The sequence below is a fragment of the Hylobates moloch genome, unplaced genomic scaffold (genome assembly GCF_009828535.3).
Source record: "Hylobates moloch isolate HMO894 unplaced genomic scaffold, HMol_V3 SCAFFOLD_22, whole genome shotgun sequence".
In the NCBI taxonomy this organism is placed as follows: Eukaryota; Metazoa; Chordata; class Mammalia; order Primates; family Hylobatidae; genus Hylobates; species Hylobates moloch.
Genome location: NW_026652297.1, coordinates 8,022,694 through 8,035,598, shown reverse-complemented (window position 1 = coordinate 8,035,598; position 12,905 = coordinate 8,022,694). Strand labels below are relative to the sequence as shown.

At 38.1% G+C, this 12,905-nt stretch overlaps 1 protein-coding gene across 1 annotated transcript in view; it reads right to left on the bottom strand.

Annotated features, from left to right (window-relative positions):
* The window catches only part of ATR (ATR serine/threonine kinase), a 135,425-nt gene that overhangs the window by 99,780 nt on the left and 22,740 nt on the right, over positions 1-12,905 (bottom strand). Inside the window, exons 10-16 of the mRNA XM_032144158.2 lie at positions 12,504-12,766; positions 10,473-10,663; positions 10,288-10,388; positions 9,871-10,042; positions 6,781-6,951; positions 6,131-6,325; positions 4,365-4,550 (exon numbers count right to left, since the gene is read on the bottom strand). Coding sequence (XP_032000049.1) covers positions 4,365-4,550; positions 6,131-6,325; positions 6,781-6,951; positions 9,871-10,042; positions 10,288-10,388; positions 10,473-10,663; positions 12,504-12,766 — 1,279 coding nt within the window. The remainder of the gene's footprint in view (positions 1-4,364; positions 4,551-6,130; positions 6,326-6,780; positions 6,952-9,870; positions 10,043-10,287; positions 10,389-10,472; positions 10,664-12,503; positions 12,767-12,905) is intronic.

Below are 12,905 nucleotides of genomic sequence, written 5' to 3'. Positions count from 1 at the left end.
CTTTAGGTTTCCTGAAGTAAACAGAGTTCCTTCCTTAGTTCCTTCCTTCCTTCCTTCCTCCCTCCCTCCGTCTTTCCCTCCCTCCCTCCGTCCGTCCCTTCCTCCCTCCCTCCTTCCCTCCCTCCCTCCTTCCCTTCCATTCCTACCTCCTTTGCTTCCTTCCTCCCTCTTTCTCTTTCTTTCTTCCTCTTTTACTTAAACAGGGTTCCTTCCTTCTTTCTTCCCTCCCTCCTTCTTTCTTTTTCTTTCTTTCCTCCTTTCTCTTTTTTCTTGGAGTTCCTTCCTTCCTTCCTATTTCTTTCTTTCCTTCTTTCTCTCTCTTTTTTCTTTTCTCTCTTCTTCTTTTCTTCCTCTCTCTCGAAAGGGTCTCTGTCACCTAGGCTGAAGTGCAGTGGCACAATCACAATTCACTGCAGCCTCAACCTCCTAGACTCAAGCAATCCTCCCAGCTCAGCCTCCTGAGTACCTGTGACTACAGCCACACACCACCTCGCCCAGCTAATTTTTTGTATTTTTTGTAGAGACGGGGTTTCGCCACATTGCCCAGGCTGGTCTCAAACTCCTGGGCTCAAGCAATCCTCCTGCTTTGGCCTCTCAGAGTGCTGGGATTACAGGTGTAAGCCACTGTGCTCGACCAAGTTAATACTTTCTTAGAAGAAGGTCCTGGAGGAGAGGGCATGGGCTTTAAGTCAGCCAAATCTAGGTTTGAATCTTAATTTTGACACTTCCTAATGTGTGATCTTCTATAAGTTACTTAATTCTTCCAAGTCTGTAAAATGTGAACAATAAAATCACCTACTGCATAGAGTTGTTGTAAAGGCTAAATAAGATACCATTTATTGGCCAGGTGCGGTGGCTCACGCCTATAATCCCAACAATTTGGGAGGCTGAGGCTGGTGGATTACATGAGCTCAGAAGTTTGAGACCAGCCTGGGTAACATGGCAAAACCCCATCTCTACAAAAAAATTAACCAAGCATGGTGGCATGCACCTGTGGTCCCAGCTACTCAGAAGGCTGAGGTGGGAAGATCGCTTAAACGCCGGAGGCAGAGGTTGCAGTGAGCTGAGATTGCGCCACTGCAGTCCAGCCTGGGTGACGGAGCAAAACCCTGCTTCCAAAAAAAAAAAAAAAAAGGTATCATTCACTAAGGACTTAGTATGTGGCTAAGTATTAAATCAATTTGTTCATATTATTACAAACTGAGAATGTGACCACTCTGTAAAGAAGAATATTCTTTTGTTTCATGTCTTTATGTACAGGCAGAAGGAAGGAGCAAAAAAAAAAAAGAGCTGGGAATGAGTAGCAACTAAAGCATTTTGAACTCTATAAGAAAGTTGCACTGCTTGATGTTGAGGCATCTGATTTAGGTATCTTCAGGTTCCATGCATTACCAAGAAAAGGGTAGGAGCGTGTGTGCTACCATGTAATAGAGAGGAGTGAGGTATCCTACAAGTCTCTCCAGATTAGATGTCAGGATAAATCTTTATCTTGCCTAGCACAGGAAAATCATCTGGTTTTTAAAACCTAAAATTGCATTTTGTTCTGCAAACTTCTGATTTAGATTGAGACTCAACTTTGGAATGGTAAGCCACAATTCACTAATTGTATGGTTCCAGCCTATGTTGCTTAAATAAAAAGCAGATAAGGATCACACAATCTATGTCAACATTCCAATATTAAAGTTCTTGCACTCAGACAATTATTTGACTTTATCTACCTACCAATATATTATCTACCACCAAATACTTATTACGTATACCTAGAATCCTGTACTGGGTACAGGTGTACAAGATAAGCAAAGTCATTCTCTCTCATTAGCTTACAAGGTAGACTAGTATCAATAGAAGACACTAAATAAGTAAGTATGTAAACAAAGTTGTGATAATGCTATAAGAAAATAAACACAATCCTGTGATAGACAAGAAATGTGGTAAGGGAGTTGAGACAGGGTACTCAGGAAACTCTTGAAATCTAAAGAATGAGAAAGATCCAGGAGATTATTCCAAGCAAAGAGACCATCCAGGGCCTAGATCTCGAAGCAGGAAGAAGTTTGGCATGTTTAAGAAACAGAAAGGAAACCATGTTGAAATATAGGGAGAAAGGAAGAAAAGAGTTGTACTATGTGAGAGTAGACAGGAAGGCAGATCATGTATGCCTTACATATTTTATTTTATGTTAAGGGCAATGAAAACCATAGAAGGAATTTAATCAGGGGAATGATATCAGTTTGTAAAAAGAGCACTCCAAAGGCTGTGTAAATAATTGTAGAGAGGGAAGAATGAAAGGACAGAACCATTAGGAGACGTTCACAGTTGTCTCGAGAAAACTGATCATTATTTGTGTAAGGGTGGTGGCGGCAGAAATGAAAAGATATATTTTGGAGAGACTTGATAGGATTTGCTCATTGTTTGATTATAAAAGGATAAAGGAAATGGAGGGCTCACGAATGCTTCTCAGGTTTTGTCTCATGCAACTGGGTAGATAGTGATACCATTACTGAGATGGGAAAGACTGGGAGAAAAACAGGTTAGAAAGGGAAAATAAAGATTTCTAATGAACAAATTATATTTGGAATTGTTTGAGATGCTCATAAGACATGAGAGTAGAGATGACGAAAAGGTGAATATCTGTTTGCCATCCTCTGTCATCCGCAGGTCCATTCTCTGCCTCCTCCTGCCCTGCTCCATACCTGGGACACTGACCAGACTGCATCACTTAGGATCCCTTGCCCTCTGGCTTTCCACTGAATTCAGTCAGCAGGAAATACCACTAGAACAGAGGGTAGGAGGAGAGAGTATGGTATTCATATTTCCTGCTCTGTCTGTGTTTTGAGGTAGTTCTGGCAGTGGCTACGTTCCTCTACAATGAGAGGACCCCCCTCATGGTTCTGGCTCTCAATCAGGTTCTAGTAACACTATTTCTTCCCCTTTCCCAGAACTAAGAGGGGCATTAAGTTTTCTGCTGTTTGTAGTACCTGGGTTCCTTAACATTCCTTGCTGGTTCCCTTAACCTTGCCATGTCACTAAAAGTAGCCCCTCTCTTAAACTATTTCTGTGTAAACGTTTGTGTGTATGCCATCTGTTTCCTCCCAGGACCTAACCTATATAAACCAAGCTCAGGGGCAGTCTGGACTGAAATTTCAACTAAAAATTATCAAAATGTAACTCATATTAAAGAAAAAGATCAAAGAAGATCATTAAAGGAGAGAATGATGGCTGGGAAAAAAGAGCCAGTGACATAGTCCTGAGTTATTCTAAAATTTAGAGGATAAAGTAGATAATTTACAGGGAAAAAGCCAGTAAAGAAGCCTAAATATGAGTGAACAGTGAAGCAAAAAAGAAAATCAAGACAATGTGGTATCACAGATGCCATGTAGGAAAGGATGGCCAATTGTATTGAATGATACTGAAAGGTTGAATAAGATAGGACAGAGAAGTGACTACGAGATTTAATAGCCCAGAAGACTGTTGGTGATACTGACAAAAGGAATTTCATGGAATAGTGAGAAAAGAGCCAGACTAGAATGGGAAATGAGAAACCAGAGATAAAAATCTCTCTTAATGAACTTATGTCTAGTGTTTCATTATTGGAATGGTAAGCTTGCGGAAGTTATTTATATCCTACTGCTCAAGGTCATCACCAAAGTTTAATTTTTCACAAAAAAAATTTGCAACCTCTGGCATAAATGGGTTAAAATATTTTGCCAACAGTCCTTTAAGTCTCTTAGAGGAATGAGGGCAGTTGAAAGAAAAAATAATAATTTAATTCTGAGGATTTATATATTTTTTTAAGATAGATAAACAGTAAAGTGATTTCAAATACAAATTTATGGTAGGGAAAGATTTAAAATAGAGAACATATTTCCTAACTTCCCTTCTATCCAACAATGGATTAAACTACAGTTAGAATTGAAAAGTTTCATTTGTTGAGGTAAGGAAAGAGTAGTTGGAGGGGCAGGGTGAGAGGAGAGCTACAAACATATGCTAATATACATGTAATTTAAAAGTAGTAAAGAAAAATAAACTTCAACATTTTTATTCAGTGAAAAAATAAAATCTACTAAAAACACTTAAAAGTCCACATTTTTCAATGCTAATATACGTTGTTAATGCCCTAAATACGTAAATATGTAAACAAAGTTGTGACAATGCTATAAGAAAATAAATGTGATCTTGTGTTCATGATCTTGTGCATGTGACCACGCAATTTAAATCAACCTTTTCAAAATAAAAATACCAACTTAAAATTTAAACAAATTGCTAGCAGCCAGAAAATGACCAAAAATATGATTTCTTCAATTTCATAATTAAGCTGAAAAAGGAAGAAAAACAAACAAAAAAACCTCATAGAACATATTCCTTACCATCAGTTCAGGTGATATGGTATCTCTTGGGCCCTGATACGGATCATCATTGGATGCAAATGAGGCAAGTATTGACAAACCATTGAAAACCTGTTGATAGTGTTCTCCAATACGCAGCAATAATTCATTATGCAATCCTTGGAAATCTTGTCTCAGCAGGCTCCCCAGTTCAATTTCTGTTTCATTCTAACCCAAAGACATGTTAAAAAATTTTTTTTTCTTCCTACTAACATCCTGGAAACAAGTATACTAATTTTAACATGCTATTAGTAAATCAGGAGCTCTAGACCAGATGACAGGATTTACTAATGGTATTAAGAAAAGGCATTGGAAAAGATTCTAATCTTATTCTATCCTGGTAGGTCTCCCATAGATTATATGTAATGAGGAGAAGTGATCCAACTTTATTTAGAAATAAAATATTAAAAAGCAAGTCGTAGTTTTCTCTAAGGCCTTATAATATCATCAACTCATTATAGGGGACACATAACCCTGGGAAGAAATGTAGTATAGTGGCTTATAGCAGTCTTTCTGTTCAGATTGCTTTAGTTTAAATTCTAGCTGTCATTTATCAGATATGCTGACTTGGACAAGTTACCTAATCTAACCTCTCTCTGCCTTAGTTCCTTATCTATGAAACAAAACAAAAAAATAGTGCCTTTGGCTGGGCGTGTTGGTTCAGACCTGTAATTCCAGCACTTTGGGAGGCCAAGGCACGTGGATCACTTGCGGCCAGGAGTTGGACACCAGCCTGGCCAACATGGTGAAACCCCGCCTCTACTAAAAATACAAAAATTAGCCAGGCCTTGTGGCAGACACCTGTAATCCCAGCTACTCAGGAGGCTGAGGCAGGAGAATCGCTTGAACCCAGGAGGTGGAGGTTGCAGTGAGCCGAGATCGCGCCACTGCACTCCCCAGCCTGGGCTACAGAGCAAAACTCCCATCACACACACACACACACACAAAAAATTAAGAGTACCTTTATCTCATTAGGTAACTGTGGGGATTACATGAAATGATCCATATCAATTGTTTAGCTCAATTTCTGACATGTATTAAATACTCCATAAATACTTAATACTATCATTCTATCTCCACAATATACAGTTGTATAATACTTTCTCAAGATGAATAAATATATTTGATATTCATTCACTAACTCTCATGTGGAAAGAGATGTGCTGCTGGCATATATTATGAAACAAATTAAGTAAATTAACATCAGAGAAAACAGTAAAGTTATATGCATATTTCTCATAGTTTTCCTGTTCCCATGTAGTTTCATATTCCTCAGAGATATTTTGTTACTATGACACCAAAAAAAGCAGCACAGGTTATAATTTTAAATGTAAAAACTACCAAAAACCTGGACCAAATTGTAATCAGAACACCAAGCAACTAAACTAAATACAGACATTATACTACATTTGAAGGTGGCTGCCTCTTCCTATGGATGTAATTAAGTGTGTATCATCAGTCAACTTATAACTCCAATCAACTGAAAAGTACTATAATGAAATAGGCTGAGAACCTCTCCTATGAAAGGATGCCTATCATATCCCATTATGGTGAAATGATCAAAGAAAACAAAAGGAGAATTCTATTTAATATGCTCTCAGGACAAAGATTATTTAACATAACATTTAAACTTACAGTCTTCTAGGATAGGCTATAATTTACTCACCCTCCTTCCTAGAAGAATGTTACATCTTTCCTATAATGCTAATTTATATAAAAAAGTAAAATATATAGAAATATTCAATTACCTTCAGATAATGAAGGGCACGTTCTAATTCATCTTTGGAACAAGAACAGACCAAATGAGAAAAAATATATTTGAAGTTGTTTATTAAAATCTCTCTACGATTGACATTTAATTGTTTTCCTAAAGTTCGAATGAGAGCAGAAGCTGCAGGGCTTGCTTTGGCAGCAAGATCAGGTAGTAGAACTTGTAATGTCCTCTGAAAAAGAATGCAACAATTACCAAAAAGTACATTTGTCTGGGTGAAAAAAATATTCACATACGCTATGTGCAAAAATATTTTTAAATGCCACACATATTTGGAGTCCACTCCATACTATAAAATATGTCACAGTAGATCATTTATACCACTATAATTTTATACTTTATTATTCCAACACCTTAGGAGTAGAAGTGATCAGATTAGACTTCGAATTACCAGTGGAACAAATCATAGCACCAAAGACATAAGGGCTCAAACAGCGAACTTTAATCAGAATTATTCAATTAGTATTAACTTTTCAGGACAGCTAACCATAAAGAACAATGACTCAAATCCACTTAAACCTAAGTTTTACAGTGTAAGCAATAATCTCATATCAAAGTCAAAACCTAGAATGGAACGAACACAATACTGAATTGCAAACCTCAAGTGAACTATATGTTGCAACTTACAGTAAGAAAACGATTAAGATCAGGAAAGTCGAAAACGTTGGCAATTTCAGACAAGGTATTTAAAGCCATTTCTCTCTGGTGAGCCACATCTTGTTTTCGCATGTCAGCATTCTGGCATGGAGTACTCGGAAGTGCTGTCATCTGACTAGAGTGAAGGGATTCTACCAAAAACTAGAGCAAAAACCATTTTATTGTTAGTTTTCACACAGAAAAGAAATTTTAACAAATACTTTTTAAGCTACGATAGAGGGCAGTATCAAATAGTATTCTACATTATCTGAATTGGTCCATTCAATTTTTATAACAACCTTAATGAGGTAGACTATGTCATAATCTGCCTTTCACAGATGACATAATCAGACTTAGTTAAAAAACTTGAATATCATGCTAAGGATTATACCACAAATAAATTCAGTATTTTAGCATAACCTAACTTTTCAGCCATTAATTGAATATATTTAAAACAAAGTGTCATATAACATAATATCAAGGCGTAAAAGAGTTTACTATCACTAAAAAGTCTATACATCATTATAAGATGATTTTCTTCCTCCCCTATTTATAACCTGTATCTTCAGACCAATATCCTAAAATATAAAAATGGCAAGATTTCAGTTATATTAAATAAACTATAAACTAAATACATCGTTTTTAACAATAATTTTTTTTTTTTAAAGACAGAGTCTTGCTCTGTCACTCTGGCTGGAGTGCAGTGGTGCGATCTCGGCTCACTGCAACCACCACCTCCTGGGTTCAGGCGATTCTTCTGCCTCAGCCTCCTGAGTAGCTGGGATTACAGGTGCCCGCCCCATGCCCAGTTAATTTTTGTATTTTTAGTAGACATGGGGTTTCACCATGCTAGCCAGGCTGGTCTCAAACTCCTGACCTCAGGTGATTCGCCCGCCTTGGCCTCCCAAAGTGCTGAGATTACAGGCATGAGTCACCACGCCCGGCCTTAACAGTAATTTTTTAAAGCAAGCACAATGCTTTCTTTTTAAAACCAGGCACAGTGGCTCATGACAGTAATCCCAGCACTTTCAGAGGCAGACGTGGGAGGATCATTTGAGGCCAGGAGTTAAAGAGCAGCCTGGGCAAAAACCCCATCTCTATAAATAAATAAATAAATAAAAATCAGCTAGGTGTGGTGGTGCACACCTGTAGTCCCAGCTACTCAGGAGGCTAAAGTGGGAGGATCTCTAAGCCCAGGAGTCAGAGGTTTCAGTGAGTTATGATCACACCACTCCATGTCACTGTATGTTGCCTGGACAACAGAGTGAAACTTGGTCTCTAAGAAATGTTTAAAAGAAAAAAGAAAATAAAACATTTAAAAAGCAAGCAAATGGAACAGATTAGAGAACTCAGAAATAAGATGACACACCTACAACCATCCGACCTTTGACAAACCTGACAAAAACAAGCAATGGGGAAAGGACTCTATTTAATAAATGGTGCTGGGAGAACTGACTAGCCATATGCAGAAAATTGAAACTGGACCCCTTCCTCACATCATATACAAAAATTAACTCAAGATGGATTAAACACTTAAATGTAAAACTCGAAACTATAAAAACTCTAGAAGAAAATCTAGGCAATACCTCAGGATATAGGCACAGGCAAAGATTTCATCACAGAAACGCCAAAAGCAATTTCAACAAAGCAAAAATTGACAAATAGGATCTATTTAAACTCAAGAGCTTCTGCACAGCAAAATAAACTATCATCAGAGTGGACAGACAACCTACAGAATGGAAGAAAATTTTTGCAATCTATTCATCTGACAGAGGTCTAATATCCAGAGTCTACAAAGAACTTAAACAAATTTACAAGAAAAAAACAAAAGTGGGCAAAGAACATAAACAGACTCTTCTCCAAAGAAGACATACATGCAGCCAGCCAACGAACATGAAAAAAAGCTCAACATCACTGATCAAAACTACAATGAGATACCGTTTCATACCAGTCAGAATGGCTATTATTAAAAAGTCAAAAAACAGATACTGGCAAGGTTTCCGAGAAAAGGGAATGCTTTTATACTATTGGTGGGAGTCTAAATTAGTTAAACCATTGTGGAAGACAGTGTGGCAATTCCTCAAAGACCTAGAGGCAGAAATACCATTTGACCCAGCAATCCCACTACTGGGTATATACCCAAAGGAATATAAATCATTCTATAGTAAAGATATATGCACATGTAGGTTCACTGCAGCACCATTTACAATAGCAAAGTTGGCCAGGCGCGGTGGCTCATGCCTGTAATCCTAGCACTTTGGGAGGCCGAAACGGGTGGATCGCTTGAGATCAGGAGTTCGAGACCAACCTGGCCAACATGGTGAAACCTCACCTCTACTAAAAATACAAAAATTAGCCAGGCATGGTGGCAGGCACCTATAATACCAGTTACCTGGGAGGCTGAGGCAAGAGAATCGCTTGAACCTGGGAGGTGAAGGTTGCAGTGAACTGAGATTGCACCATTGCACTCCAGCCTGGACAACAGAGTGATACTCCATTTCAAAAAAAAAAACAAAACAAAAACAAACAAACAAACAAAAAAACCAAAGTCACGGAGTTAACCTAAATGCCCATCAATGACAGACTGGATAAAGAAAATGTGGTACATATACACCATGGAATACTATACAGCCATAAAAAGGAACAAGATCATGTCCTTTGCAGGGACATGAGTGGAACTGGAAGCCATTATCCTCAGCAAACTAACACAGGAACAGAAAACCAAACACCACAAGTTCTCACTTATAAGTAGGAGCTGAATGATGAGAACACACGGACACATGGGGGGAACAACACACACTGGGACCTGTCAGCGGCAGGGACGGGAGAGTATCAGAAATAATAGCTAATAGATACTGGGCTTATACCTAGGTGATGAGATGACCTGTGCAGCAAACCACCATGACACATGTTTATCTATGTAGCAAACCTGTACATGCTGCAATATACCCCAAAACTTAAAATAAAAATTGAAGAAAAAAGAAAAGCAAGCAAAATAAAACATGTACAAATATTCTTCTTTTTTGTAACTCTTAAAAAGTACTGCTGTTGCCTATAGTCAAGACAAATGCTGACTCTTACCTGACAGATGGGTTTCTTATACTGGCTGAAAAAATTTTGCAGTTTAACACTTTTAGCTGCAACCAGAGCTCTAATTTCTGTGTATGCTGCTCCAGAGACAGATGCTGACTTGGATAACAAACAATGCAATAAGTGTAAGAGTGCAAAAGGTACCAAATCTCCTTTTGCGGCCCTAAAATTAAAAACAACATACATATGAATACACAAACACACACACACACACACACACACACACACACACACACACATATATCTCCAATATCCCAGAAACAAATGGAAATCTATAAACAAATTCATGTTGACTCACAATTTGTCTATAATATCACAAATATCATATCACCATTTTTAACAGCAAGCAAATAAAAATGGAGAATGGCCAAAATAAATAAGGAAGAATACAAATGCTGCCAAGTATACCTTCCAATATCCCCTGTTGTAAGAATCAAGGTATCCTTCAGCTCATTATTTCTTGACATTTGGGCATGTGTATATGCTTCCTTCATTCTTAAGACAAAAAGCTAGAACAATAAAATTAACTGGTTAAAGAAATTTTTAGAGCTAGGTTGATGTAAACTCAAACGTTAAAAACAAAAATTATCAACCTCCTTTATAAATCCATCTTCAGAGTCCAAGGATTCCAATATATGCTTGATATTTCCACTAAAAGCCACTCTAACATCTTTGTCTGGATCTTCCATTAAATTTAATAAAGTTCCAAGAACTGCTTTTACATCTGTTTCATCTTCTCTAAAATCAAGATGCTTACAAAGATGATGTAGATTATCTATGAAAGCTGAAGGACAAGAGTATACAATACCTAATTTAACATATTAAATGTCAAGGTTGTACTGTAAAAATATTGTCAACGAATAATATGCCATGAAGAATTCTAAGTTCTCTTATAATGTAAATGTTCCATATTTAAGTATGTATAGCACACAGAATTTTAGGAAATTAAAATGGATACTTATAAATTAAAATTTACTTTATTTTTAATAAATGTCACTTTTTTTCCTTTTGATATAGGGTCTTGCTCTGTCACCCAGGCTGGAGTGCAGTGGCGTGATCATGGCTCACTGCAGCATGCAGCCCTGACCTCCCAGGTTCAAGTGATCCTCCCACCTCAGCCTCCCAAGTAGCTGGGACCACAGGCATGCACCACCACGCCTGGCTAATTTTCGTATTTCTTTGTAGAGATGGAGCTTCACCATGTTGCCCAGACTGGTCTCGAACACCTGAGCTCAGGCAATCCGCCTGTCTCGGCCTCCCGAAGTGCTGGTGTTGAAGGAGCGAACCACTGCACTCAGCCTGTAAATAATTTAAATCTAAAATAATTTCCAGAATTGTTATAAAATAACAAGTCTCTTTCAGATTTTGTAGACCATTATATGTTACCAAGAAAAACTTAAAAACACATTGCAGGCCAGGAGTGGTGACTCATATCTGTAATCCCAACACTGTGGGAGGCCAAGGTGGGAGGATTACTTGAAGCTAGGAGTTCAAACACCAGCCTGGGCAACAAAGTGAGATCCCTCTCTACAAAAAATTTAAAAATTAGCTGGGTGTAGTGGCACATACTATGGTCCCAGCTACTCAAGAGGCTGAGGGAGGAGGATCACTTGAGGCTGGGAGATCAAGGCTGCAGGCTGCAGTGAGCCATGATCGCACCACTGCACTCCAGCCTGGGTGACAGAGCAAGACCCTGTCTCTTAAAAAAAAAAAAAAAGAAAGAAAGGCCGGGCGTGGGGGCTCATGCCTGTAACCCCAGCACTTTGTGGGGACGGGGCAGGTAGATCACCTGAGGTCAGGAGTTGGAGACTAGCCTGACCAACATGGTGAAACCCCGTCTCTACTAAAAATGCAAAAATTTGCCAGGCGTGGTGACACACGCCTGTAATCCCAGCTACTCCGGAGGCTGAGGCAGGAGAATTGTCTGAACCCAGGAGGTGGAGGTTGCAGTGAGCCAAGATTGCGCCATTGTACTTCAGCCTGGGCAACAAGAGCAAAACTCCATCTCGGGAAGAAAAAAAAAAAAAGAAAAGCACATTTCTAAAGGGGATCTTAGCTTTATTGTTAACCTTACATTACAAGATTTAGGGAGTACTTTCTATTGCTTTGAAAACTTCAGAACAAGTTTCAACTTACTACCTAAACAAATGGATCTTCTAAGTATTTGTATAAATCTCATGCTTCGTAAAAACTTATACTCCATTACCACTGGAAAGTGGCCAAGAAGATATACTCTACAGTCCTCAGTTGGGCAAAGTAATTTAACTATTTGAAGTTCTCAAGGTCCAAGGTGGTAACAGGGGACACATTAAGAAGATCTCTAGTATCACTAAAGAAGATATAGAATATTGAATCTTACAATATTGAAACAACCATCAGGTATGCCCCATTTAGGCTGTCAAATCACAAGAGTATTCGAAAAATCCCAAAATCACCTCTCCTATCGGTTCTGTGATGCGATCTAATACCAGTTATCCCATTTATAACTAATCAATACTGAGCACTGAATCTATAAAGCATGTAACTTCCTGTAATTTTTCAAGGCTTCAGCCTAATTCTTTTACTGATTTGAAAAGCAGAGCTTAAATAGGTTTTAAAATATTAAATAAGTCATCATCACTAACCAAGTTTTACTGGACTAGGTGTTTTTTTTTTCAGTAGGAAAAGGAATGGCTTGCAAACAGAAGCTTTTAGTTGAGAAGATGAACATTCATGTTGAGAAGTGGCTTTTAAGTTCCTACAGAAGAGGTCCACATGTCCATGTTCAGAGAAAGGTTCTGCTAAAGAACTTGTCAGATAAAACATGCCATGAAGAGTACAGACAAGTTGACCAAGTATAGAAGCAAATTCTTTCTTGACAATGTCAGAATCATCTTTGACTTTATCTCTGGGGAGAAAAAAGAAAAAGTACTAAACTTTCTTGCCTAATTTTGTGGTCTAAATAGTCGTGCTTAATTTGGGACAAAAGTACTGGTAAAACAAAGCCTAGAAGGAAAAAATGTTAAATTCTAAAACTAAAAGCAATA